Genomic DNA, 24,659 nt, shown 5'->3' with positions numbered 1-24,659 from the left:
CCTGAAATTTCGATTATGTCAAATAGAATTTCTGATGCTGGAACTTCCAAAGGATGTTTCGAATGAAGGAAAGTATGTTTCGATGTCCAACAAACAAAAAGTGGAACTGCTCCAAAAAATGGATAAAGACATGAAGAATGTGACAGAGAGGTTAGTGAAAACGAAAAAATTTCGTTTGACAAGTTAGTCGGTATTCTCGGCACAGCAATTAACGGGACTTGAACAGCGGAACTTTGTAACTGAAAAAGAAATTATGTCTGTTTATAGAATTAAAGAGAAAGTATTATCACATAAAACGAAGCAACTTAAACAACTTACATTGAAAGAAATGTTTAATAAAGTAAACAAATAAATATTAAGCTTTTTTTTGTAAATTTTGATACCCTTTAGATCATAATTGTTCTTTATTTCATTAATTATGGTTTTATATTTTTAATTTTAGAATTTCTGCATGCCATCTTACGAGATTTAAACTGATGATCTATAATCCGGAAAAATCGATAATCCGGAATCGCCAAAGTCCCTACGAGTCCAGATTAACGACTTTTGACTGTACAAGTTTAATAATACACGTATTTCAGTTTTTAACATTTATTAAATTATTTTTTACATTTATAGGATTTTGTGAAATTTATTAATTATGAATTTCAATCTCTGTAAAAAATTAGTTCTCATTTTTTTTTTACTTTATGCCTTTACTTATAGATATACAGTACAAAGTCCGTAATCTGGACTCATTGGGACTTCGGCAATTCCAGATTAGAGGTTTTTCCGGATTATTGATCATCAATTTAAATCTGGTAAGATGGCATGCAGAAATTATACAATTAAAAATATGAAACCTCAATTTATGAAATAAGAGCAATTATGATCCAAAGGGTATTAAAATGTACAAAAAATAAAAGCTTAATATTTATTTGTTTACTTTATTAAACATTTCTTTCAATGCAAGTTGTTTAAGTCGCTTTGTTTTTTGTGCTAATACTTTCTCTTTAATTCTATACACAGACATAATTTCTTGTTCAGTTACAAAGTTCCACTGTTCAAGTCCTGTAATTGCTCTGTGTCGAGAATACTGATTAAGTTGTCAATCGAAATTTTTTCGTTTGCATGAATAAATAAAACAAGTGAGAAAATTAACTGAAGTCTAACGCCCATTTTCTGTTACTTTATTTCATTTGCTTGAATGAGTTTTTAAGACAATTCAATTCTTAGAAAATATGGCACATTGAATGCCCAATTAACAAAAGATACCAAGGACCATGGTTAACTCTAAACCAGTCGATATTATTCACTACAATTAGTTGAGAATACAGATGTCTCTAAGCTAATTTGTTAGCATTTACTTAATACGAGTTGGAAAACAAAATTCAAGATTTCTTAGTTTGAAATTCACAGCCAGCACTTTCTGTAGCAGATGCATTATTTATTAGTTTGAACAATTTGATAACAAAAAATGAAGTGCACTGGTAAAAGCGTATTTGAATTAGCACTGATGGGGATTGCACGATGTCAGGAAGAATAAATGGATTGGCTGTTTTAATTAAAGCTGTAATGCCCGCAGTTACTTAGAACCATTGCTACCATATGAAGGAAATCAATAGCATCAAAGAAAATACCAGAAGATTTGAAAAAAATTTTTAGATGAAGTTGTTAAAATTGTCAATTTTGAAATGGGACAGTTCAATATCTCTCGTTTCACTGGGCTGATTCACGTAATTCAAATTGCGTTCTTCATGTCTCGAAAGCGCGACTTAGGATATATATTAGATTTATATATAGAACTATTCTAACATAGGTATTTTGACACAAAAATCGGACTTTTTCTGACATAACATACCAATTTTTTTACATATTTCGATTCTACGACTCAAATTATGCCTAAATATTAAATTTTGTAAAATTTGGTATGAAATTTATGGAGAAATTCAACAATTTATGTTGCCACTTTTTATTCAGATTGTGCTACAATTAGTTCACATGGCGAACTTCTTATTATATGGCAACCTATTTTCATTTCTTGGAAAATATGACCTATTGTAACCCTTTTTCTGCATCATCTCTCCTCCTTGAAATAATTCTACCTTTTACATAAGGCTTAGTTCTTTTTGTAAAGGGATATGGTAAATACTTCTACTTCGTTTTTCACTGCCACTGTTTGTATTAAGAACGGACTGTTCCAGCCTAATTAAGATGCAAAAACGAAGCTTGATGTTACGTCATCTGGAAAGCTGAGTCGTGGCAATAGCTTATTGATTGCCATGAGATGACATCATATCTACTTCAGATATAAGTATCTCGCGTTGCTCTGGCTTATTCCTTCTGGTTCCTGTTTCTTTGCTCCGTGGTGTGCCATTCCAGCCCCCATTGGAAGACGATATTGAGATGCGTGCCGTCCAGTTATAAGTGCCGTGGTTCCAGTCTACAAGATGACTTTTCCTGGATTCTCAAAAGAGGCTACGATGTGAGCGACTGCCGTGGCCGGCATCTTCAACACAAGTGTTTTTTCCGAGTTAGCGCCGATGTTTTTCCAAGCTGTGATTTCTCATGTGTAACTACAGTGAGTAGCTTTTTGCCAGTTTATGTGCTCTCAAGGATTTAATTTAATTTTCCAGGTGCCTTCTTGACCACGAAGCATGGACTTATTGATAGTGTAGTGAATTTCATTATAACTGCGTAATTTCTGTTCAGTGATATGTTTTTCGCGTATTGAATGCCAGTATTTGGAGATCAGGTAAAATATTTACTGTGTCTTTAATAGTGTAATATTCTTTAAAGGAAAAACCCTTGGAGTTAATGGATGAACAACTAAGTGTAATTTTTTGATAATGATTATGTTATACTCAAGTTTCTGATATTGATTAAATTTATTCATTGTGTTTTATTTTTATATATTGTTAATAAATTGGTTAAGTTTAAAACTTTTGTCTTCAATGTCTGCACAGTACATAACTTTAGGGAGCTTCTATTGCTACTTCTGCTAAATGTTTTTTACAACTTTAAACTTTGCTTTTGCTATCATCATATCCATTTTTACATAGTGCATGAGAGGTAAAAAGACTCAATCGTTCCTTCTTTCAAATAATGTTCTTTATATTACATTTTTAATTATAATTGTTATTAATTTTAAGCATAACAAGTCATGGGCAGAACCTTTCTGCTAAAACTGGATATAAGGATTTAGTTTTCAAATAATTTTGTTTTAAATTGGCAATAAGGAAAAGAGCACACTGACTAATCACGGCAAAATTTGTGAACTTACTGATGATTTTAGTTATTTCGTTTAGTTTCACATCAGGCACTGGAAATGAGTATGATTAACAGAGAAACTGGATGATTTTACTGTTCAAAAATTTTAAACTGTATGATGTTTTATTATTGTGGTATATTTCTCTCTACAAAAAAAATCACTGAATTTTTTAGGGGGTGGGGCAAAATTTAAAACTAAACTTTTATTATTGTGATAGTACTCTACAAAAAAAATCACCAAATTTTTTAAAAGGGGGCATTCAAAATTTAAAACTAGTCTATGCAAAACACACTGTGAGACTAGGAATACACCGAAATTTTGGATAGGATCAAGTTCGCCTACACTTATTCTGTGACAGCCTGCATGTCAGACCACTACACCTAAGGCTTCATCAGTATGTGCTACTCTCAAACTTATGCCTTAAAATATTTACAAATATGATACTCATGTTGCAGTGTTGAAGCTCCCTCACCTTATTATTTAACCTTCCAGCGGGTGCGCGTATGTGCGAGATACACTAAATATTAATTCCGCATTTGTTTCGTAGGCCAGAGGGCGCTATGACGTGTCCTTGGCTATTCTCTCCTCTTCATTCATCCTTCTTTCAGTGGTCTGCTGGATTTCGAGGGCATAATGGGAGCCTGCAGATTTACTATTTGTATTCCAAAAATACGTGTGACCGTTGAAGTAAGTTTTTGTCATATCTAATTTCCTTTTTTATTATAGAAAATCTTTATTCTTTTACATTTAAAACTTATGATTTTACATAATTTATGTGCATAATTAATTTTAATGATAAAATACAAGCACTGTATACGTCACCCATACGCACGACCATGTATGATATTTTTGTTTTCTTCTTTTCAGTTATGACAAATAAAAGTAAAATGCTTGACATGAATGACCCAAAGGATATTGAGATTATAAGAAATATGCTTTTATGTGGCAGTGATGACGATGAGGACATTATTTTAGATGAAAGCATTACAGATGAAGAAGAGCAAATTGCAGAAAGAGAAGGCGATTCAGAATCAGAGATAAGTGCAGAGAGCAATCTGAAGAGGAAAATAATGATGATAATTCTTCTGAAGTGTATATAGCTCATAAAAAAAAAAAAAAAAAAAAAGTCATCGATTCTCGGACAATGCATAAAGAACCGTTTAAGAAAACTAAACGAGCGCCTCATAAGATATGTGTTTATGTTCTTGGAGTCATCGGTGAAGCTAAATATCTAACAGATATTTTGGATGTATGGAAATGCCTCTTTACTGATAGTATGATAGAAATCATCGCTGAAGATATGAATAAAGTTTATTTCTTCTGCGAGGTCTAATTATTCTCTTATAAGGGAGAGCAGAGACACGGATGGAACAGAAATAAAAGCTCATTTGGGCTTACTTTACTTAGCTGGTATTTATCATGGTAACAGAGTTAATCTTGAGGAATTGTGGAGAATGGATGATTTTAAAGTAGTAAATGAACTTGAAGAGAGTTTTGTTTAAGAGCTTTACGGCTTGATGACATAAACACAAGAGGAGAGAAGATGAAGGAGTCAACCGCTTGGCACCAATAAGAAACATTTTTTTAAAAGTTTGTCTCTAATTGCCAAAAGTGCTATTCACTTGGAGAGAATGTCACAAACAATGAGAAATTAGAAAGATTTCGAGGAATATGTGGTTTCATTCAATACATTCCCAAAAAACTGAACAAATATGGCATAAAAATTTATGCCATGTTAGACACTTGTATGGTTTACACATACAGTATGGAAATTTAAGCTGGAGCACAGCCAGATTGTCCTTTTTATGTAGGGAACAAACCACAAGATGTTGTAAAATGGTTGACATAATCTATTCATAACACTGGAAGAAATATAATCACAGACAACTGGTTTTCAAGTTTTAAGTTAGTATCAGATCGAGATGGAAAAAAAAATCGTCATTTTTAGGTACTTTTAAAAAAGTATCAGATCGAGATGAAAAAAAAAATGTCATTTATAGGTATTTTGAAAAAAATAAGCCTCAAATTCCGGATCAGTACAAGCTGATGAAAACTCGGGAACCCAATACGAGTCCTTTTGGATTTAGAAAAAATATGACACTTCTCTCCTATGTACCAAAACGTTATAGAAATGTCATATTGATTTCAAGTCTTCATGATGATGTAGCAATAGATGAAGATACCCAGGACCAAAAAAAGCCTGAGATTATCACATTTTACAATCGTACCAACGGAGGTGTGGATACAGTGGACAACTCTGTGGTTCCTACAATGTTGCCAGGAATACCAAGTGTTGGCCTCTTGTACTTTTCTTCTCTATGCTGAAAATAGCAGCAATCAACAGCTACATAATTCATTCAAAGAACAATATTGAAAAATTACTTAGAAGGCAATATCTGTGAAAGCTAGCAAATGCTCTTGTGAAAAAAACATTGAAAGAAGAAGTCATACCTCTCTTCAAAGTGAGCTGAAATTAAAATTGTTGAAACGAAAAGCAGAATTAGGTGTTGTTGAAGAAATGGTTTGCATCTTTTTTCCCCTGAGGAAAAAAAGATGCAAACCCTGCCAAAATGACAAGCACACTAGAATTATGAGGTTCAGCTGCGAGATTTGTTTAAAATTCATTTGTCTAGAGCACTGTAAACATATTTGTTCAGACTGCAACGATGCAATGAAGTGATTATGAAATTGATTTTTTATGTAATATTTAATGTGTTTTTCCACTTACTGATTAAAAATATAAAAGTTCAGTTGAAATATTGGCAGTTTAATTTTGTTTTACTTTCAAGTTAATTTGGTAATTCTTTAGTCCTTTTTATATTGTTTTTATGTTTTATACTAATTTTTATTTTCCTTAATTTAAAGTTAATATTGTTTAATTGTACTTATTAATGTTTATTTATTTACAAAATAATTTTAACATTTTCGCTCTGGAAAATTTATTTTTTATAATAGCGTATCTAGGAAATATGCACGACCTTTCTTGTTGGTGCAGCAGTGCTCGCTTGAAGGTTAATAACATGAACTAAGTTCCAATTAATATAAGAATGATATTGGTACTTTTTCGTCAAAGCCATATGTACTTCTGCATTGCAGTACGACATTTTGACTTATTTCTATTTTTCATGCCTTTGGCTGTACTTTTACCAAACAAAATGGAAATATTAGGAACAGAAAAAAGGAACACTCTCTAACTTTACGACAAAATCCTTCACAAAGACTTTTGGGGAAAAGAACAAAGCCTAAATAAATTTCCCTTTTTGTGAATAAGTTTTCTAAAATTCTGGTTACTCCGATTTTACCATTAGGATAAGTTGGCAAGAAATTCGCATATATCCCTTACAAAATCATTTCAATCACCCATTGTAACAATACATTTAAAGTTTATGTTTGTAAATCTCGACAGATGTTAACTCCTGGCACCATACGTAAATGAATTATACAGTGGTAACGAAAAGTATACAAGGTTATCAAATCATATTTATGTTTGGACATCTTTTTCTTCCCTACATAAGTGAAGGTGCATAGCCATTTCAGCTTTAAATCATCATTTTAATTTCACGAAGTGATTACATGAATATAATCTTTCGGTACTTTTCCGTTTCGCCGGCGCAAATCTCGCCAAGCAGACTTTATTGGCGACAACATACAGTATACACGTAAAAAATATTAAAAAAATGTTAGTTCTAAGAATTCTTTTTAAAAAAGAAGGCATAAACATTTTAATGTCGCTTAAAATTTTATAAAAAGCCAATAAATAAATACAACAAATTTGTAAAAAGACATTAAGAATTTACTATGCTTTCATGGTTCAACATCCTGATTCGCCGGTTCATATCACGTGACCCCAAGCGATCTCATCTCACATAAACTACTCTACAAAAATCTAATGCTCTTAGTAATTATCCACATTAATTTCAAGTTAAATCTTAATTTGGAACACAAGTTTAAAAGCAAGAAATATTTCAATTCGTACGAATAGCTTACTCAGAAATTATGTAAAACTGCAGTGCTTTACTTCGCTAATGCATTCTCATTAGAATTGATGAATTTAACCCTTGACTTTACCTTTTCTATATTTTTCGGCTTCGGGTAAGTGCTGTGATTGCATCCTAATTAACTTAATTACCGAAAATTGCCTTAAACATAAAACTGAACTATCTGATAAAAATTATATGTAATGATATGCCAGTATTGAAAGAAACAATCAATCTGATAAGAAAAAGCTGCGACTTGTTTTGAAAATGAGGCGTAAAAGGTTACCAGCGAGAATATTTCGTTTGGCATGGGTTGTACAATTATTGGCGACTTTATCGCTTGCGCCGGCAAAACGGAAAAGTACCAATCTTTCTTTGTGAAGAACATCTTTTTTTTTTTTTTTTTTTTGTATAAGTAAAAGAGCACCATTTTTTCCCTTGAGAAATTTTAAGTTATAAAATGAGAAGAGAAAAAATTTATTAGATTTTTTTAAAAAAATGCTCCTGTGAGCAAAGAGTTATACAAAAAATTATAACCAAGAGGAAAAGCAAATAAAAATGGTGAGACCTGGCAACAAAGAAATAACTCTTAAATGAACCAAAAAAAAATAAAAAAAAAAAAAAGGACCTAGTAAAATGCTTTTAAAAAAGTTAAGGAAAACTTGAAATATTTTCTAATAACAAAATGTTTAAGATAACATTAAACTACTTAATACTGTCTCCTCAAAGAAGCCAACTGTCTTTCCATTAATTTCTCCACTATCATCTTTTATTTTAGAAATCCATGTTTTTCTGACTGACTAATACTACAAATATCAGGACTGATGACTTAGCCAGCAGCGAGCAAAAGACTGGAATACCACCAACAGGTATAAAAACTTATAAAAATAATGTCAAAATGAGAAATGTCTTGACAAATATGTTTAGTAAAGCGTAAAAGAAAGTTTTAAAATGTGTGTACAGTACAAAGTCCATAATCCGGACATCCATTATCCAGAATAATCTGTAATCCGGACCTCAAAGCCACAACTTTTTTTTTTTTTGTATGCTTTATGCATGCACATTGGGAGGATGTGTCTCCCCGATACGTTAAAAAATGCTTGGCATAACTTACGGCCAGTTACCATATTTCATGGTTCGGACAACGAAGATGATAGCCGCAAATTTGAAGGTTTTCGGACATCGCAAACTAAAGGTGAAATTTTCCAGTTATTGGATTTTGTAAAGAAATGTGGATGATATAACAGAACTTTTTAATTTCGACGACAATGCCCCAATCATCAATCAATTAACGGACGGCGAAATCTGTAGTATGGTTCTAGATCCCGAAAATACCACTTCCGATAGTGAAGAAAGTGACAGAGAGGTTATTGAAAACAAAAAAAATTTCGATTGACAAGTTAGTCAGTATTCTCGACACAGCAATTACAGATCTTGAACAATGGAACTTTGTAACTGAACAAGAAATTATGTCTGTTTATAGAGTTAAAGAGAAAGTATTAGCACAAAAAACAAAGCAACTTAAACAACTTACATTGAAAGAAATGTTTAATAAAGTAAACAAATAAATACTATGCCTTTTTTTTTTTTTTTTTTTTTTTTTTTTTTTTGTAAATTTTGATACTCTTTAGATCATAATTGCTCTTTATTTCATAAATTACGGTTTCCTATTTTTAATTGTATAATTTCTGCATGCCATCTTACCAGACTTAAATTGATGATCTATAATCAGGAAAAACCCCTAATTCGGAATTGCCGAAGTCCCAACCAGTTCGGATTGCGGACTTTGTACTGTACAAGAAACATACTTTTCTGGATACTAAGCAAATGCAAGTTTATTTATTGATAATTATGATACTTTCATATTATCCCTTCAACAGTGAAATTATCGCCAAGCAGAGTGGTTTAATGCCAGTTATGTTATAAGCATGACATAATAACAGTGAAGTTACAGTGCAGAAAGAACACATTCAACGTTACTCTTTCTTCACATAAAAAGACTCGTCAACCTGTACTAGTCTGTTATTTCTACCAATTTTAACTTCAGATCTGCATAACAAGGCATGCGCACAAACGTCCCACCTATACCATATTTGCTGGCGCATAAAACGCACCTTTTCCCTCCTTAGAAATTAGGTCTGAAAAACAGGGTGTGTCTTATACGTCGATACTCAGTTTTTTATTACATTCATTTCTGGAAATTTTCTACATTCAGAATTACGAGATTTTTTTTCTAGTTTCCTAGCGAGAGTGTGGTAATGTTACAGTTATTTCGAGTTCAGAGAATGCGCATGCGCTGTCGTCGACAATCACAGCTGGATTTGTTTAAACTTCTTGATTTTTAAGTGTGTAAAATTTCTACTGTTCAATTTTCTTAAATTTGTTAGCAAGTTCTGGCTCAAAAACAATGTCGGCATTTCTATATATAACATACAATTTACGTATGATTATGTATATTAACCCCTTAACTGCCGTGGGCATATATATATGCCTTGCTCAGCCGATGCGTTAACTGCCCCGGGCGTATATATACACGCCCTTCCAAAATACTATCATTTGGTTCGCGCTGCTACTAGTAAAATTATTCAAAGATTTGGAATGCAACATCACAATGACCTTGACAAAGTATGCGAAGGAGGATATTATTTCAGGGGAAGTGTGGGGAGAAATTGGAGAGAGGGGTGTGTCTAAAGCCGTGAAATAATGACTGTGCGGTATTAACTGGTGTTGTTTGAGTAAAAATTTTTTTTTTTTTAATTCTGTGTCCTCCATTTTCGTTTACTCCATTATCCAGGAATAAAGAAAGATATAACAGATGTTTCAAATCCATTATCTTTTTTGAATTATTTTTTGATGAACTGCTCGTGCTTCATATTGTTACTGAAACTAACCGTTTTGTATACGAGTATATGAACCAACACCTTGCAAACGAAAAACCAAGAACAAAATCATGGCATTCAACCAATTCAGAAGAAATATAGGTTTTTTAGGCATACTGATTTCACAAGGTATAACACTGAAACCTGATATTACACTTTACTGGTCTAAAAATGAATTGATCCAAACTCCATTTTAGGGATCTTTTTTACTATAAAAACATCATTTTTATTATACTTACATCTTTTTATTATACGTTTACTCAAAACATTAAATTTTGTGCATTCATTTTTTTTCTTTTATTCTTTATTTTGTGAAACAGTTTTTAGAAAGTAAAACTTGCACTTATTTTTCACCAGTACATTTCATAACTATGCGTGCCTATGTGAAAAACCGTGGCACTGGGAAATTAATCTTGTATGTTTTCTGCGGCAGTTAAGGGGTTAAAGAATATGGAAACAGAGTACAGAGGACAATTTGTTATATGAGGACTCATATGCTGATTTAGAAGAGGTTTCATGTGACTCTTCATTTAGCTGTGGAGACGACTGTCTGGATTTTGAAAAAGAAGATTAAAAGGTGTTCTTTCCTAGATAAATTGGGTATATGCAGAAAGTATTATTTTATATTGTTTTATATTTAAAATACTGTAAATTCATTATAATAATCAGTAAATACAGTTTTATTCTTCAAAAATGTGTATAAACAAGGGAGTGCGTCTTATATGCCGACAAATACATAATTGTTCCAGTTGACAATTATTGCAGTTCATTTTTACACTTATTCATTTCATATTACTTACCATAATTTTGTTAAAATATCATAAAATAACAAATTTTGGGTACATTTCTGTTCTTTGGAACCGAATTCAGAAATGTACATATGTATTGTGTGTATATATGAAAGTAAGTGTTCATGATGCATGTACATATGGCATATGTGTGTATACTATACATACACATATACAGACATACATGCAAACATACATACATTTCTGAATCGGGTCCCAATAATAGAAGAGTACTCAATTTTGCATAAAAGAAAATATATTTTGACATTGCAAAGATTTCATCCAAACTTAACATACAACATTAATCCAAAAATTTATCAGCAGAGCAATTGATATAGCCAGAACAAAAAAAAAAAAAAAAAAAAAAAGTGGAACTTTATTTATTCCCATGGACATTAATTTATACTAGTAGTATAATGTAAGAAAGGGAGACAGAAGCTTCATCAGCAGCCAAGCAGTTAGAGCGATAGTTATCATTTGAAGTTTTAGGGTTAATGGCCCAACACGTCTGATTCTAACCCGGGTTTGATCATGCTGGTTATGACATACCCCCCTTTTTTCGTAATTTCTCTCCAACCTTTTTTTTTATGAATGATTCTTCTTGTAGCTGTCCCTAAGGTCATAAACCTTGGAAAGGAAGAATAGGGGCAAGAGTTTAAAAAATAGATATCTTGAAATCGCCACTCCAGGGTATGTGACACCCAGTGCAAGCATTTTCGTAACAATTACAAGTACTGCTAGATGTACTGAAATCGTTCTCTGTCAAATCTTCAAAAACGTGCCATCTATGGCACGTTTTTGAAGTTATGATGAAGAAATGAGACTTTTAACCCGTTCAGGACCAGCGTCACATACGACGCAACGATTCCACTCCTATCAGCCCAGAGTCCCGTATATGCGACGCAACGATTCTGCTCCTACAAGCCCAGCGGTGCGTATACGCGACAGATTTTTTAACCGAATGATTTATTTGAATTTTTAAAAGCCAGCAAAAGAAGCTAAGACCTTATTGTTTTCACATAGGCTGATTCATACGGCATTTTACCTTCATGTACTGGCATTAGTTTTTGTTTTGTGCTTCTGGTTTTGAGAGATCTGTTGAAATAAACAAACTGGAAATCACCTTCTTTATAAGTGCACCTGTAAATTAAAGGAGCACAGGCATTTTTATTTCGTTAGGATTTTTTTTCTGTTTATTTTCAAAATTTAACATACACTTTCTTGGTTAATTAAAAAGAACATTACAAGATTTTTACAGAAGGGGAAAGACTATCAGCTTTCTCGACGCATAATGCACCTTGCTCACATTTCTCAGGAAAGCCAGCATTTTTGTTTTTCTTATTCGATTTAATAGGTTATTATATATAATGACAAAGGCATTATATTTTGGTATATAATGTATTTACTTTACATATAATGTATAGATTGATGTGATCAGTATCCCGCCAGAGGGGTTTTCCCTTGATCACTTTCCGGTCATCGTGGACGCTGTTTTCGATTTAGAAAAACAGGAACATTAGAAAACTTAAACCTGATGTCACACAGGGTTTGAGGATGAAATATTTCTGAGTGTCTTTTGAAGAAGTTTTGGAACATGTCTTGGGGGTTATGTTCAGTTTCATTCTTTAGCCATGGCTAAGAGACCATACTTAAAAATTTGTCAAAATCACCGGACATCCGTGGTTCGATTCCCGGCGAAGGCGGTTGCATATTTTTTATCTTGCCTGCTTCCAAAAAAATCCTAATGTCTCTAGAATATTTTATCAAAAATTGGATTAAAAACTTAGTTTAGGTTTTTTTAGTATTTTCCTATTTTATTTGATATCAATTCTAGTGTATTTTTAACTTAAATTAAAAAAATAAAAATAAAAATTCATGCATTTAAGGGTTAACTGCTGAAAATGTGCGGGCCGGTGGCGATGATTCATTTCAGCGGGTCCAGTCCTGTGACTGCACTTCGCTCTCCCGACGCTGGTCCTTAAAGAGTTAAATTTACTTGAGTAAAAATTTACTCTACGGCACCCCTTGATGAATCTTTTCTTTTTTTATGCCAAGATTGGCACAAATTTCAAGTTGGCTGCAACACAAAACCAAAATACGAAGTCCAAGACTTACACAAACTCGGCGTGCATGTACACATCCTGTCAGAGTAGGAAAGAATTCGACAAACTAGCTCCAATACGTGATTTTTTTTAAGCGTTTATAGAAGATTACCAAATATCATACAACGTGGGACAATACGTCACAACAGACGAAAAACTGAAATCTTTCAAATGTTGATTGAACATTTCAGCAATATATGTCAAATAAACATCCAAATACAGAATTGAAATTTTTTGCGCTGGTCGATTCCATTGTTTTCCGCCACTTGGAAATTATAAATTTATAAAAGCCTGCAGCTAACAGTTTCAAGTGCAGGTCCATTTCAAGTGGATAACTCTCCTAGTAGAGTGGCAAAAAGACTAATGGAACCCCTTTACAACACAGGAATTTAATACTGGATAACTGGTATACATCTTATCCACTTTCTCAAGAACTTTAAAAAAAAAAAAAAAAAAAGTTGTTGAAACTTTAAGGAAAAATAAAAAAAGAAATTCCTCCAATATTTTTAACACATGTAAGAGAGAAGTTTTCTCTTCCCTTTTTGGGTTTCAGAAAGGAACAACTATTGTTTCTTATACACCCCCCCCCCAAAAAAAATAGAAGTGTGCTTTGCCTTTTCTACAATGCACAATGATGATGCAATTGATCTTGAGAGTGGAGATGCCATGAAAGCAGAAATAACTTTTTAAAGGTGCCCTCGATGAAATGGCATCAAAGTATTCAACACCAAATAAAAACAAGTCAGCCTATAGCTATTTTTTATTTCATGTTGAACGTTACTGCAATAAATGCCCGGATAATTTTGTTACCAACAAAGAAACCACCTACTAGGGCATTGAACTCAACATTCATTTCTGAAAACATTGGCATTTCAACTAATAGGGGATTATAAGATAAAAAGTCAACAAGCAATGCTTCCACAAAGCCTAAAAGTAAAACTGGGCAACAATGAGGCCGATACATCTTCTGCTAAAAAGGTGAAGACGATATATAGAAAATGTGCTGAATGCGTGGCCAAAAAAGAAAAATTTAAGTTTGTCTGTGAAAAGCATATATGCATGGACACATACGGCATGCATATGCCAGAAATGTGCAAATTAAAGATAAAATTTTTAATATATGTTTAAAAATGTTTTCTTTTCTCTGTTTTTATTGTTTTATATTTTGTGCAGATTTAATGATAAAAGAGAGGAAGAAACCGGCCTGGGTATGTCACACCCAGCGCGAGCAATCCCATTCATTTTTCTTGCGCGAGTTATGACGGGTTAACAAACCCTTCAGTACATTCTGTTATATTCTCAGAGAGACTGACAGTGAGATAGCACTTATTAGAAAGATTAAACACTAGTTCATAACAAATATGTTACTTCAAATTTTAGCTGAAACAGGACCTTTAAAACTCAAAAAGTAAAAAACAGCCATTTTTGAATTTAAGTATGATAGAATTTTAAAATTAAAAGAAATAATAATAAATGAAATCATTTTGTAATTTTCGAAAAATACCTATTATAAAATAATTGATTTTTAAACTATTACTTTTCCTTTATGCAACAGCAACACATTTTGTCCGGTTTTTAATTGTAAACAGTTTCTAGTTCTGAGAATAGTTTATAGATGATAAATACACACACGGCATAGTAGACAAATAGATCATCAACTGTCTTGTGCCAAAAAGCATGGCAGAAGAATAAAGGAAAAGAATGCTATGTTTAACATTTGACATTTTAATTAAATTTATTTAACTATTTATCTATATTTGAAGACCAACCATCTGTCAATTTACTTCTACTCAATTAATTTCTTTTACATTCGTTGATCTGTGTGCTTAAATTTAGTAGTTTATCATAATGGATTTGAAAATTTGGGATTTACTGAGCAACACACAAGCAGCAATTATATTCTTTCTCATCCATAAAGGAAGACTGTGTTCAAATAAGCATCCGATGAAAGTCAAATATCGGCCGAAGGGTAAATCTGCTACCTTCGGCCATGCAGAGAATGGAAAGCCACCCTAAAAGGAATGAGGTTTCAAAAATCGTGCATTCAGTTTCTCACCAGTCTACAGTTCATTAATTTGTGGTGCAAAGAATTAGCTTCCACTGATTTTTGTGAACAATAGTTTGAATTAAATCATAACACGATGATGGACTGGAACAATTATCTCCTAGAGGTTTGTTACAATTCTTTGAAGTCTCGTTCTAAAACTAAGATCAGTTTGTTCAATAAGATAGATCGTTGAAAGTCTGTTCACAAAAAGGAAATGTAATATAAGTAGCATATTATCTCCAATAGATTTTTGAATGTTTGTTTCAAGAAATGGAATACTTTATAATCACTAATTTGATCATTAAATGGATGTGAATGAGAACAAAATAGCAGATGGAACAATATTCTCCAACATACTGAGAAAACTACAAATCATGGTAACAGGTAGTTTGGCCATATTTTGGTAAGGCGATAAAGGTTACTAGCTAGGACTTTAGCAATAATCTGAGAAGTACACAGTTCCAATCACAGATTATTTTGTCTCGGAGAAACGAGAGATCATGAGACATGTCATGTGACATTTATGGACGAATCAAAGTTCTTTAATCCTTAGGGGGGAATTTGCAAAAATATCTGCAGTACTTCACACCATTTTGCATGTTCAGCTTCATTCCATCTTGTATCTTGTGTGAAACAGTGTTGCTTAATATTTGGATCCCATGGCCCTCTCTAAAGTAAATTCCAAATTTTATTGCATTTGTGTGATCATCCAAAAGAGTTGCTTGAATGGTGTATGAGTGTAGGATTAATTGCAGATAAGAATGAATGTCCAACATGTGGGAATGAAATGAGATTTTGTGAAAGGAAGGATATTACAGATAAGTTTGAATGGTGGGGCAAGAAATCTGGTGAAAATGGACATTTTGTGAAACGGAGTGTAAGGAAGGGTCCCTGGTTTGCTGAAAGATGTTTGAGTATGGGTGAAATTTTATTAATTTCTTACTACTACTGGATGAATCGACTGGCAGTTGACTACTGGATTTTGGATTTAGGAATTAGCAGTAGTACTGCAACCGATTGGAATTGTTTCTGTAGCGAAGTGTGCGTGGAATTTTGCGAGAATGATATAGGTATGCTTGGTGGTATGGATGTCATTGTTGAAATTGACGAAAGTAAGTTTGGCAAACGCAAGTATCAGAGAGTTAGGAGAGTGGACGGAAAATGGGTGTTTGGTGGGATTGAAAGGGGAAGTAATAAGTGTTTTTTTAAGGTTGTGCCAGATAGAAGTAAAGATTGCTTATTAAGTTTCATTAAGCAGTATATTCTACCTGGTACAATAATATCTGATTGCTGGAAATCATATGCCTGTTTGGAGGATGAAGGTTTTCAGCATCTGATTGCCAAACAGGCACACATCCAAATACAATTGAGGGCACATGGGGTGCTATAAAAAGGGCTATTCCTAAGCATTATGGTAAGCAGAATTTTGCTTTTTATTTAGCAGAGCATTATTGCGGAAAAATTCGCAGAAAAAATCATTCAATGATTTTGTTGAATTCATAAAAAAAGTTTATCCACCATACACTCAAGATTCTGAAGAAGATTAGGTAAGTTAGTATTTTTAATCATTTGAAGAGATTATTTTTATGCATTGTTCTAAATATAAGCAATAAATAAATTAATATGCTATTATTAGAAAATTTGGTACTATTCGGTTTTGAGGGCCGTAAAAAATCGCCTAACTATTGCTGATGCCAATGCTGCCAAAAATAATTGCGGCAGCCCTAATGAAAGAAAGGAAGTATAATAGTAAATAACTATCTAAGATTGATGTTTTAATTTAGATGCAAGGTTATTTTCATATAATACTTTTTTAATATTTTAATTTATATAAAAAAGGCTAAACATGACCAAATGGAAGCATAAGAGTAAGTAACTATTTCAGATTATTATTATAATTTATATAAAAGGTTAGGTTAGGTTATTTAAATACAGCAAAGCCTCGAGGGCTATCTGCCTAAGGGGAGGAATGCCTTCGTGGAGGACTTTCTAAGGGAAACTGGCTCGTATACACGCTACACATGGGGAAAACCATGAAAACACCCATGCAGCCAGCCCATTTGCGGGATTCGAACCTCGGACCGAACTACCAGTGTTCAGCGACTTTACCGCTCGGCCACTGGTGGGCCCATAATTTATATAAAAATTGCTAAACATAACTGAATGGATTCCTGCATCGCTATTTCGCTACCAAGTTATTGCTAAAGCATACTTTCATCTCATAGGTTGTTCCATAATTTTCTATAATGAATGATGCCTTTTCTTTGAAAGAAATTCTCGGTAAAGAAGAGAATTGCCCACTTATTTGTAATTATATTTGAGGGCCGTAAAAAAAAAATCGCCAAACTATTGTTGATGCCAATGCTGCCAAAAATAATTGCGGCAAGAAAGGAAGTATAACAGTAAATAACTAAGATTGATGTTTTAATTTAGATGAAAGGTTAATTTTATATAATACTTTTTTATTATTATAATTTATATGAAAAAGGCTAAACATGACTGAATGCAAGCATAAGAGTAAATAACTATTTCAGATCATTATTATAATTTATGTAAAAATTGCTAAACATAACTGAATGGATGTCTGCATCGCTATTTCGCTGCCGACTTATCGCTAAAGCATAATTTCATCTCGTTGGTTGTTCAAACGTAATTTTCTATAATGAATGATGCCTTTTCTTTGAAAATATTCTCGGTAAAGTGCAGAATTGCTCAGTTATTTGTTCGGCGCTTTTTACAAGGGTAAAAACAATTTGATTTTTCTCAATTTTCTTTTACTTTTAAGTGAAAATAGGTCGATGTGTACATAGATAATGTCAAGGGTGTGCGCAGTGCTATTTTTGTGCAATTCTAGGATTTTTTTTAAGCGAAAATAGGTCGATGTGCACATGGATACCGAGTATGTGCAATTCTTAAAAATGCGTCAAGCAGTGGGTGATTTTGCACTTTACCCAAAATTTTATTGCAGACTTTTCGTCATGGGCAATTCCCAAATTGTTAAATCCATAAGATATCAAAAACGGATTAAAAAATTAAACTAGTATTTCAACAGCATCTTAAGAAATATAGAACTATATAAACTTACGCAATCTGAAATCAGCACGCAGGCTAGATTTGGCGTGATGTTAAATGTGCACGTTTGCTAGATTTGGTGCTTTTGCACATACATTTTCTCAGCATTTTTTTTTACGGTTTTGAAAACTGAATAGTACCGAAAATTTTTATTAGCAATAAATTAGTTTAAAGTAACTAAGATTTTAAGCTAATTTTTATTAGTTTAATGTATATGTTTATTTATATTTTAATTAAATGATACTGATTTTTTGCATTATGCGTTTGTAGCATTTTGGAATCCATTTCAGTATAATTAAACATCCATGGAAATAAATTAAATATTTGACACTAAGCATTTGCAACCATTTTTAATGTTTGCCTTATAAATTCGCAGGTGACTTTTATAATGGATAATTTAGAGGGAAAAGAAAATGAATGTAATTTCTTGCATATTTTATTTATTTTATATGTGCAAATGTTCATCTTTGGAAAGGCTATATGCAAGCTGAACATATAAAAGCTTGCATAGAATACACACTTTTTAGCGATCAGGTATTACTTCAAGCTTTGAAGTCGGTAAAAAGGACATATATGTCCTTTTTTCAGACTTCAAAGATTCACAAAATTTTCCTGCATTTTCGTGCAAATTTTTCTAATTTATGAGAAAAATTATTTACATGTTTCATATATAAATTTGCCCTGTAAAAACAAATTTCTGTGCACGTTTGTTCCACTACTTTCCGGAAAATTCCGATCAAGATTTTAGCTTATAAGCACTTAGAAACAATTTCGCACCCTAATCTTCATCATGATTAAGCACCAATGTACCAAATTTCATCATGAAAAGTACCAAAATGACTATAACTAAAAATCCATAAGCTTTAATATATCAGTTTTAACTTTTACGTTTTTGCAACATTTTACTTTTTTTTTATAGCAACCCAATACGATGAAGATATTTAGAACAATCTGGAAATTCTAATTTCTACCTAAGGGAAGATCAATCATAAGAATTGAGTGAAGGCGAAGAACAAGAATTAAAGAAGCAGAAGCAAACTTGGATCAGGAAGTATGATCCTGATTATATAAAGTATGTGTTCGCCGTCAAATTCAGAACAGAAGCTGAACCTATTTTATAATGCACGATTCGATTTGAGTGCTTATCAAATAGGACTCTGAAGACAAGTCTGTTGAAAAAGCATTCATATAATACACATTTGAGCATAAAAGACTAAACTCTTGAGTATTTTAAAAGCAAACATTCAGAGGGCTAATCTTTGGAATATGGTAACAGGTAGTTTGGCGACATTTTGGTAAGGCGATAAAGGTTACTAGCTAGGACTTTAGCAGTGTACATGGATATAGTCAAGTGTGTGTGCAATGCCATTTTTGTGCAATTCTGGGATGTTTTTTAAGTGAAAATGGGCCAACATGTACATGGATGATACCGTGTGTGTGCAATTCGTAGAAACTCGGCAAGCAGTGGGCGATTCTGCACTTTGCCCCAATTTCGCACCTAGTCTTCATCAGGATTATACACTTTTATTCCATAAAAGTTCTAGCATAAGCGTAATTCAGCTAGCAGATTGTTGGAAATGTTGAGTAAAAAAAAAAAAACGCCTTTACTTCATGAAAACAAAATGGCGTCCAAACAAAAACTAGCAGGTTGCTGTAGCAGGGTTGATCGCCAAAAAATCGCCGAGCTACCATAATCCAAAGATTAACCATTCAGAATTTTGCTCTCAGAAATCAGTTGTCAAAACTTTTAGTAGTACATAAGCACTAATTATGTGACAGCATCATATTTAGCTAGTTTGCATATAGCTAAATGCAGGAAACAACATACAATTACTGAAGCATTTTTGATGCCTGCAACAAAGGATATAGTTGCATTTGTCCTTGAAGAGAAAGCAGCTAAAGAAATTGACCAAGTATCATTATCTAATAATACTGTCAAGACACAAATAAATGAGATGGCGTCACAGGTTGAAGATATTTTAATTCAACGAAGCCAATTTTTTTCCTTCCAACTGGATGAACGTACCGATATTTCCAACTTGTATACATTCGGTTTCAATGACAATGAAATACAGAACGCAAGATCCTGGACCCCTATCCCGGGATCCTCTAGGAGCCTGCCATACAAGGTTCAAGGTCCTATTATTTCATTAAAAATCATAGGTGGGCTCATGCATTTGAGTTTGTACCGATAGTACTCGTTCGATGATTGAAAAATAATCAGGAGTGGTAACCAAAATAAATGCAAGTCTACGCACTGCATCATCCACCATGAAGCTTTGGCCACAAAAAATATGCCAGTGAATTTAAAAAAGGCTTTAGATGAGTGGTTAAATCTTAACACTCAATTTGTGTTTATTTTCAATTTTATGTTGTGAAATGGAAATTGTCCCATGCCACACTTTTACTTCACACTTAAGTACAGTGGTCGTCACATGATAAAGGTCATCAGTCGATTTGAAATTAAATTGAAAAACAAAATGTTAACATGTTTATCTTTTACAGACCTTAGTAGTGACACTGGATTGAAATTATGCTTTCACTTTTTGGCTACCTATTCGTAAAGAATACTTGTAGAAAAGTTTCTTGCGAAGCAGTGAAATTTTTAATGCCATTTATGACCACATATTTATATGAAAAAAGAATTTTCTACAATGACTGCAATGAAAACCAAATATAGAGTTTTGCTGGACACTTGAATCGGATCATTGCCTATTCAGCTCGATATTATTTCTTCAGTTAATAAACTGTCCCAAACTTTGTTTTCAAAAGAACTGTTTTGTAATTAAGCAATAAAAATATATCTCAAGTTACTTGTCTTTTATTAGAAATGTTTTCTATTGCATTTTAATCCTCATTTCAAAACTTGGTTTACCAGTATGTCATCAAATTGTTTACAATTTATATGTACACTACTATCTATATCAAAACAAGAAAGGAATGATTGAGATATCAACAGTCATTTTTTTAGGTGAAAAAAAGACCCACAATGTTTTGGGCAAACACAGCTATTAATTCATAGAAAATTTGGAAAACAGCAATTCACAAGGTTTGTGAAAAAAGGGAGATAGTATGCATATTGACTGGAAAGCCGTACTTTCATCGGAAAAGCACAACACGTATCCAAAAATTTCCTTTTAATTGTTTGTTCCACAAAACACTGTATATATCAAGCCAAATGAAACGGAAATACATTAGATAAAATACCAAATTTTGTGTACGTGTATAATTACATACAAGTTCATATGATTGCGTACATATATAATTACTTGCATAAAGCAATATCAATATTTTTAGAGCATGCTGTTTCTGTTTTTCAATTAAATACTATAACAGTATAATTTTTTAACTGACTTAAATCATATATGTTACTGTTATAAAATAAATTCCTAAATAGTTATAGAAACATTCAGTGTTTATGCTGTGGATAAGGATTGTACATTTGCAGATTAAAACTAACAAAAATGATCACATGCACATAGTAAATTTTCTTAAAATCGGCAGTTAAACTTGCTCCAATACCTATATTATATTACAGCATTTCACAAAAACATGCTAAGTTATTAGGACCAGGCATAATTTTGTTTACAATATGCATTATGACAGAATATTAATATCAACTTAAAATCGGAAGCTCCTACTTTGCGAACATAATTTACAAATATAAACTTCTCCAATTTATGGGGAAAGAAAAAGAAATACAAATAATTTGTTGTTAGATACCACAAGAAGTCATCTGTTGGAAATAATTTTCGTTAAGTTATTATATTTTAAAGATAATACTGGTGCATTAATAAATAAAAGTTAATAGAGCGCATTTTTATCAAAATAGTCCAACGATTTTGATATTTTCCCCTCTCGACATACGATCAAAATTTGAGCAGCGAACATGCAGCGTCATAAAATACGTAACTGATAAACTTACCTCTTGAATTATTTTGCATCCTTTTACTGGTCCTATTTGCCCAAATAATGCTAAAATCAAATCTTCCGTTACTGAAGGATCCAGATTCCCCACGTATCTGAAAAAATAATAATAAAACTAGATAAATAAATATCGTTTGACAACAAAAACGTATGGAACCGGTAGAAATCGGTAAGGACATTTGTGAGAAAGAAGAAAAAAAGAGGAACACTTACAGCGTCCGAGGATGACTTTCGTTACTCGGCTCCTAAAAATAAACCACAAATAAGCTATTGTATAAAAGAAAAAATAATAAACAATTAAAAGATTTAAATAAAATGACACTACCTTATTAGACATGGCGGAATCGTACTTCCCAAACGATGAAGACGCATGCGCGAAACCCAGCATTGTAGGATAATACCTTACAGATCCCGCCAGATTCAACACTTCGCTTAAAGAAATGACGTGTATTAACTAAAACACTTCTTTCAACAACTCCTTTAAAACAGTGTACACTTAAGTACTATGTAGAACGCTCTACGATATTCAAAATATGAGAAGTTTAATGCAAATACAATACCACATCACGCGACAAAAAAACGATGCACAAAAAATTCTCCCCACTTCGAACTAAAAGGTAGAGTTGAGTGCTATGATGCTACTCCAAAATAAACATAATGAACGTAACGGAAATATTAACGTATTTCAAATTTTTTTTTTTTTTTTAACTGAAATATAGATTTCATTTACAAAGTTTAACATTTAATTCCTAACCCTCTAGCGCAGTAGTGATAAATGTTTGTGAAAAACTCCATCAAAACGACAATACTGTAATGCGTAAGATTTGATTCTGAATGAAATACTTATATAAATATTTCTTTATTCTTATATATTATAAATATTTCTCTTTCCGAACAATATAAAAATTCATTTTCAGATAATTTAACGACATATTAAAAACGTTTCAAACAATCATACTTGGGCTGGAAAAAATCAGCTGTTAGAAAAAGGAGATTCTGAGATATTAATGTTCTCCTTCATTACCCATATCGTTCATTAGCGAAAAATTCTCTTCATACTTAACCTAAATTTCGTCCTTAAAATTTATGCTAAGTGCAAGGAGAATTTCTATTACTAATAATGCATGCAATAATAAGCTGTTTTCCATGACATAACTTTATCTCAATCTTTACAGATCCTCACTGATATACTACATACGTAACAAATGAAAATTTGTGTAATACAACAAATTTATGTGGATGATTAAATTTTCTTCATAGAGAAACCAACTGCTATTCATGATGAATATAGGGAAAACTAACCCAGTGAAATGAATTCCGACTTAAGGCATTCGCCAGTCGGAAGAATATAGGGAAAGCTGCAATAAAATGGCTTAAAGAGAAGCTGCTGTGAATATTGTTGAGACTAAGGCTCCTCTAAACCAGGCTGAATCACCAACTTTTCTCCCTTGGCGAGGGAGTGAACGCGCTGCCAATTTTGGCGCGTTTATTGCACACGCTGGCTGAATGTCTACTCTTTTTTTTTTTTAAAGATTTATTTTATAGACGCGCGGCATTCAGCGCATATAAACTTTTCGGATAATTTATTAATTCTCGAATAGTATATAGACGTTTTCACTTAAATAAAAATTTTGCGTATATTTTGTAAACATATTCAAAATAACTTATTCTTTAGATGTTTCAGTTTCGTTAGCAGACTAAAATAAATAAGATATGAATAAAAACTTTCAATAGTGTCAAATGGGGAAATAGTTAAAGCTTAGAGTGTGCAAATAATTTATCTTAATGACATTTTAACAAAAATTTCCATAAAAACACTGTAAATTCATACTAAAAAAATAACTTAAGAATATGTTGTCATTTAAGTCTGAGGTATATGGAAATAATTGTGCAAGACTCTGAAGAAACACTTTCTTTTAAATGTGTGAAATATTTCATAACATATATGGAAGAAGAAAGTACAGCATTCTGTGTTTTGGATGCTTTTCACCAAATGTAATATAAATACGAACTAGAAACCGTAATAAAAAGTCCTTCCTCTCCAATCAGATCACCTCTGTGTTGCATTGTATTTGTAATACTTCTAAAAATCCAATTTTTACCTAAATTAAAAAACAGTTATTCCATAAAAGATAATAACTTTGAACGTATATAGAATGAATTTTGTAATTTGAGTTATGTTACAAAATAATTCATAGTTTATCTATTTTATACTAATAATTTAAATAAAACCTGTCCAATTTAAGAATGTGTGTTAACCACATTCTTAAATTGTAAAAGGACGACTTAACCACATGTAATTCATTTCAAAGCATAAAAGAAAGCTTATTTTTTATTTTACACAGCAACAGCATTTTCATGCAGTCAGGTTTTTTTAACTGCTAGTTATTATACATAATACTTAATTTTAAACCCATTCTTATTAGAAAGCATAACTAAGAAACTTCTTTTTAAAGCACCACAGTGATTGCAAAGAATGTCGTTAAATTTACAAAAGTATTGAAGATGTATTGAACATCATTATAACAAGAAAGTACTGTACAAAATATGTAAATTTAGCATAACTTCTCTTTTAGTATTTGAATAGTTTCCTCCAAATGAACCTTAATGTGAAGTT

The 24,659-nt window shown here is 32.3% G+C and overlaps 1 protein-coding gene across 1 annotated transcript in view; it reads right to left on the bottom strand.

The window, feature by feature from the left end:
* Positions 1 to 22,633, bottom strand: part of LOC118184850 (nucleolysin TIAR-like) — a 137,270-nt gene extending 114,637 nt beyond the window's left edge. Inside the window, exons 1-4 of the mRNA XM_085817662.1 lie at positions 22,603 to 22,633; positions 22,368 to 22,473; positions 22,256 to 22,287; positions 22,041 to 22,137 (exon numbers count right to left, since the gene is read on the bottom strand). Of these exons, the coding sequence (XP_085673788.1) occupies positions 22,041 to 22,137; positions 22,256 to 22,287; positions 22,368 to 22,473; positions 22,603 to 22,607 (240 nt within the window). The 5' untranslated portion in view covers positions 22,608 to 22,633. The remainder of the gene's footprint in view (positions 1 to 22,040; positions 22,138 to 22,255; positions 22,288 to 22,367; positions 22,474 to 22,602) is intronic.
* Between the last annotated feature and the right edge of the window lie 2,026 nt (positions 22,634 to 24,659).

This window comes from Stegodyphus dumicola, chromosome 5, assembly GCF_044657685.1.
Source record: "Stegodyphus dumicola isolate Sdum_Otavi_A_Nest chromosome 5, ASM4465768v1".
Lineage (NCBI taxonomy): Eukaryota > Metazoa > Arthropoda > Arachnida > Araneae > Eresidae > Stegodyphus > Stegodyphus dumicola.
The sequence above is the reverse complement of the archived record's forward strand: the minus strand, read 5'-3'. Positions and strand labels throughout refer to the sequence as shown.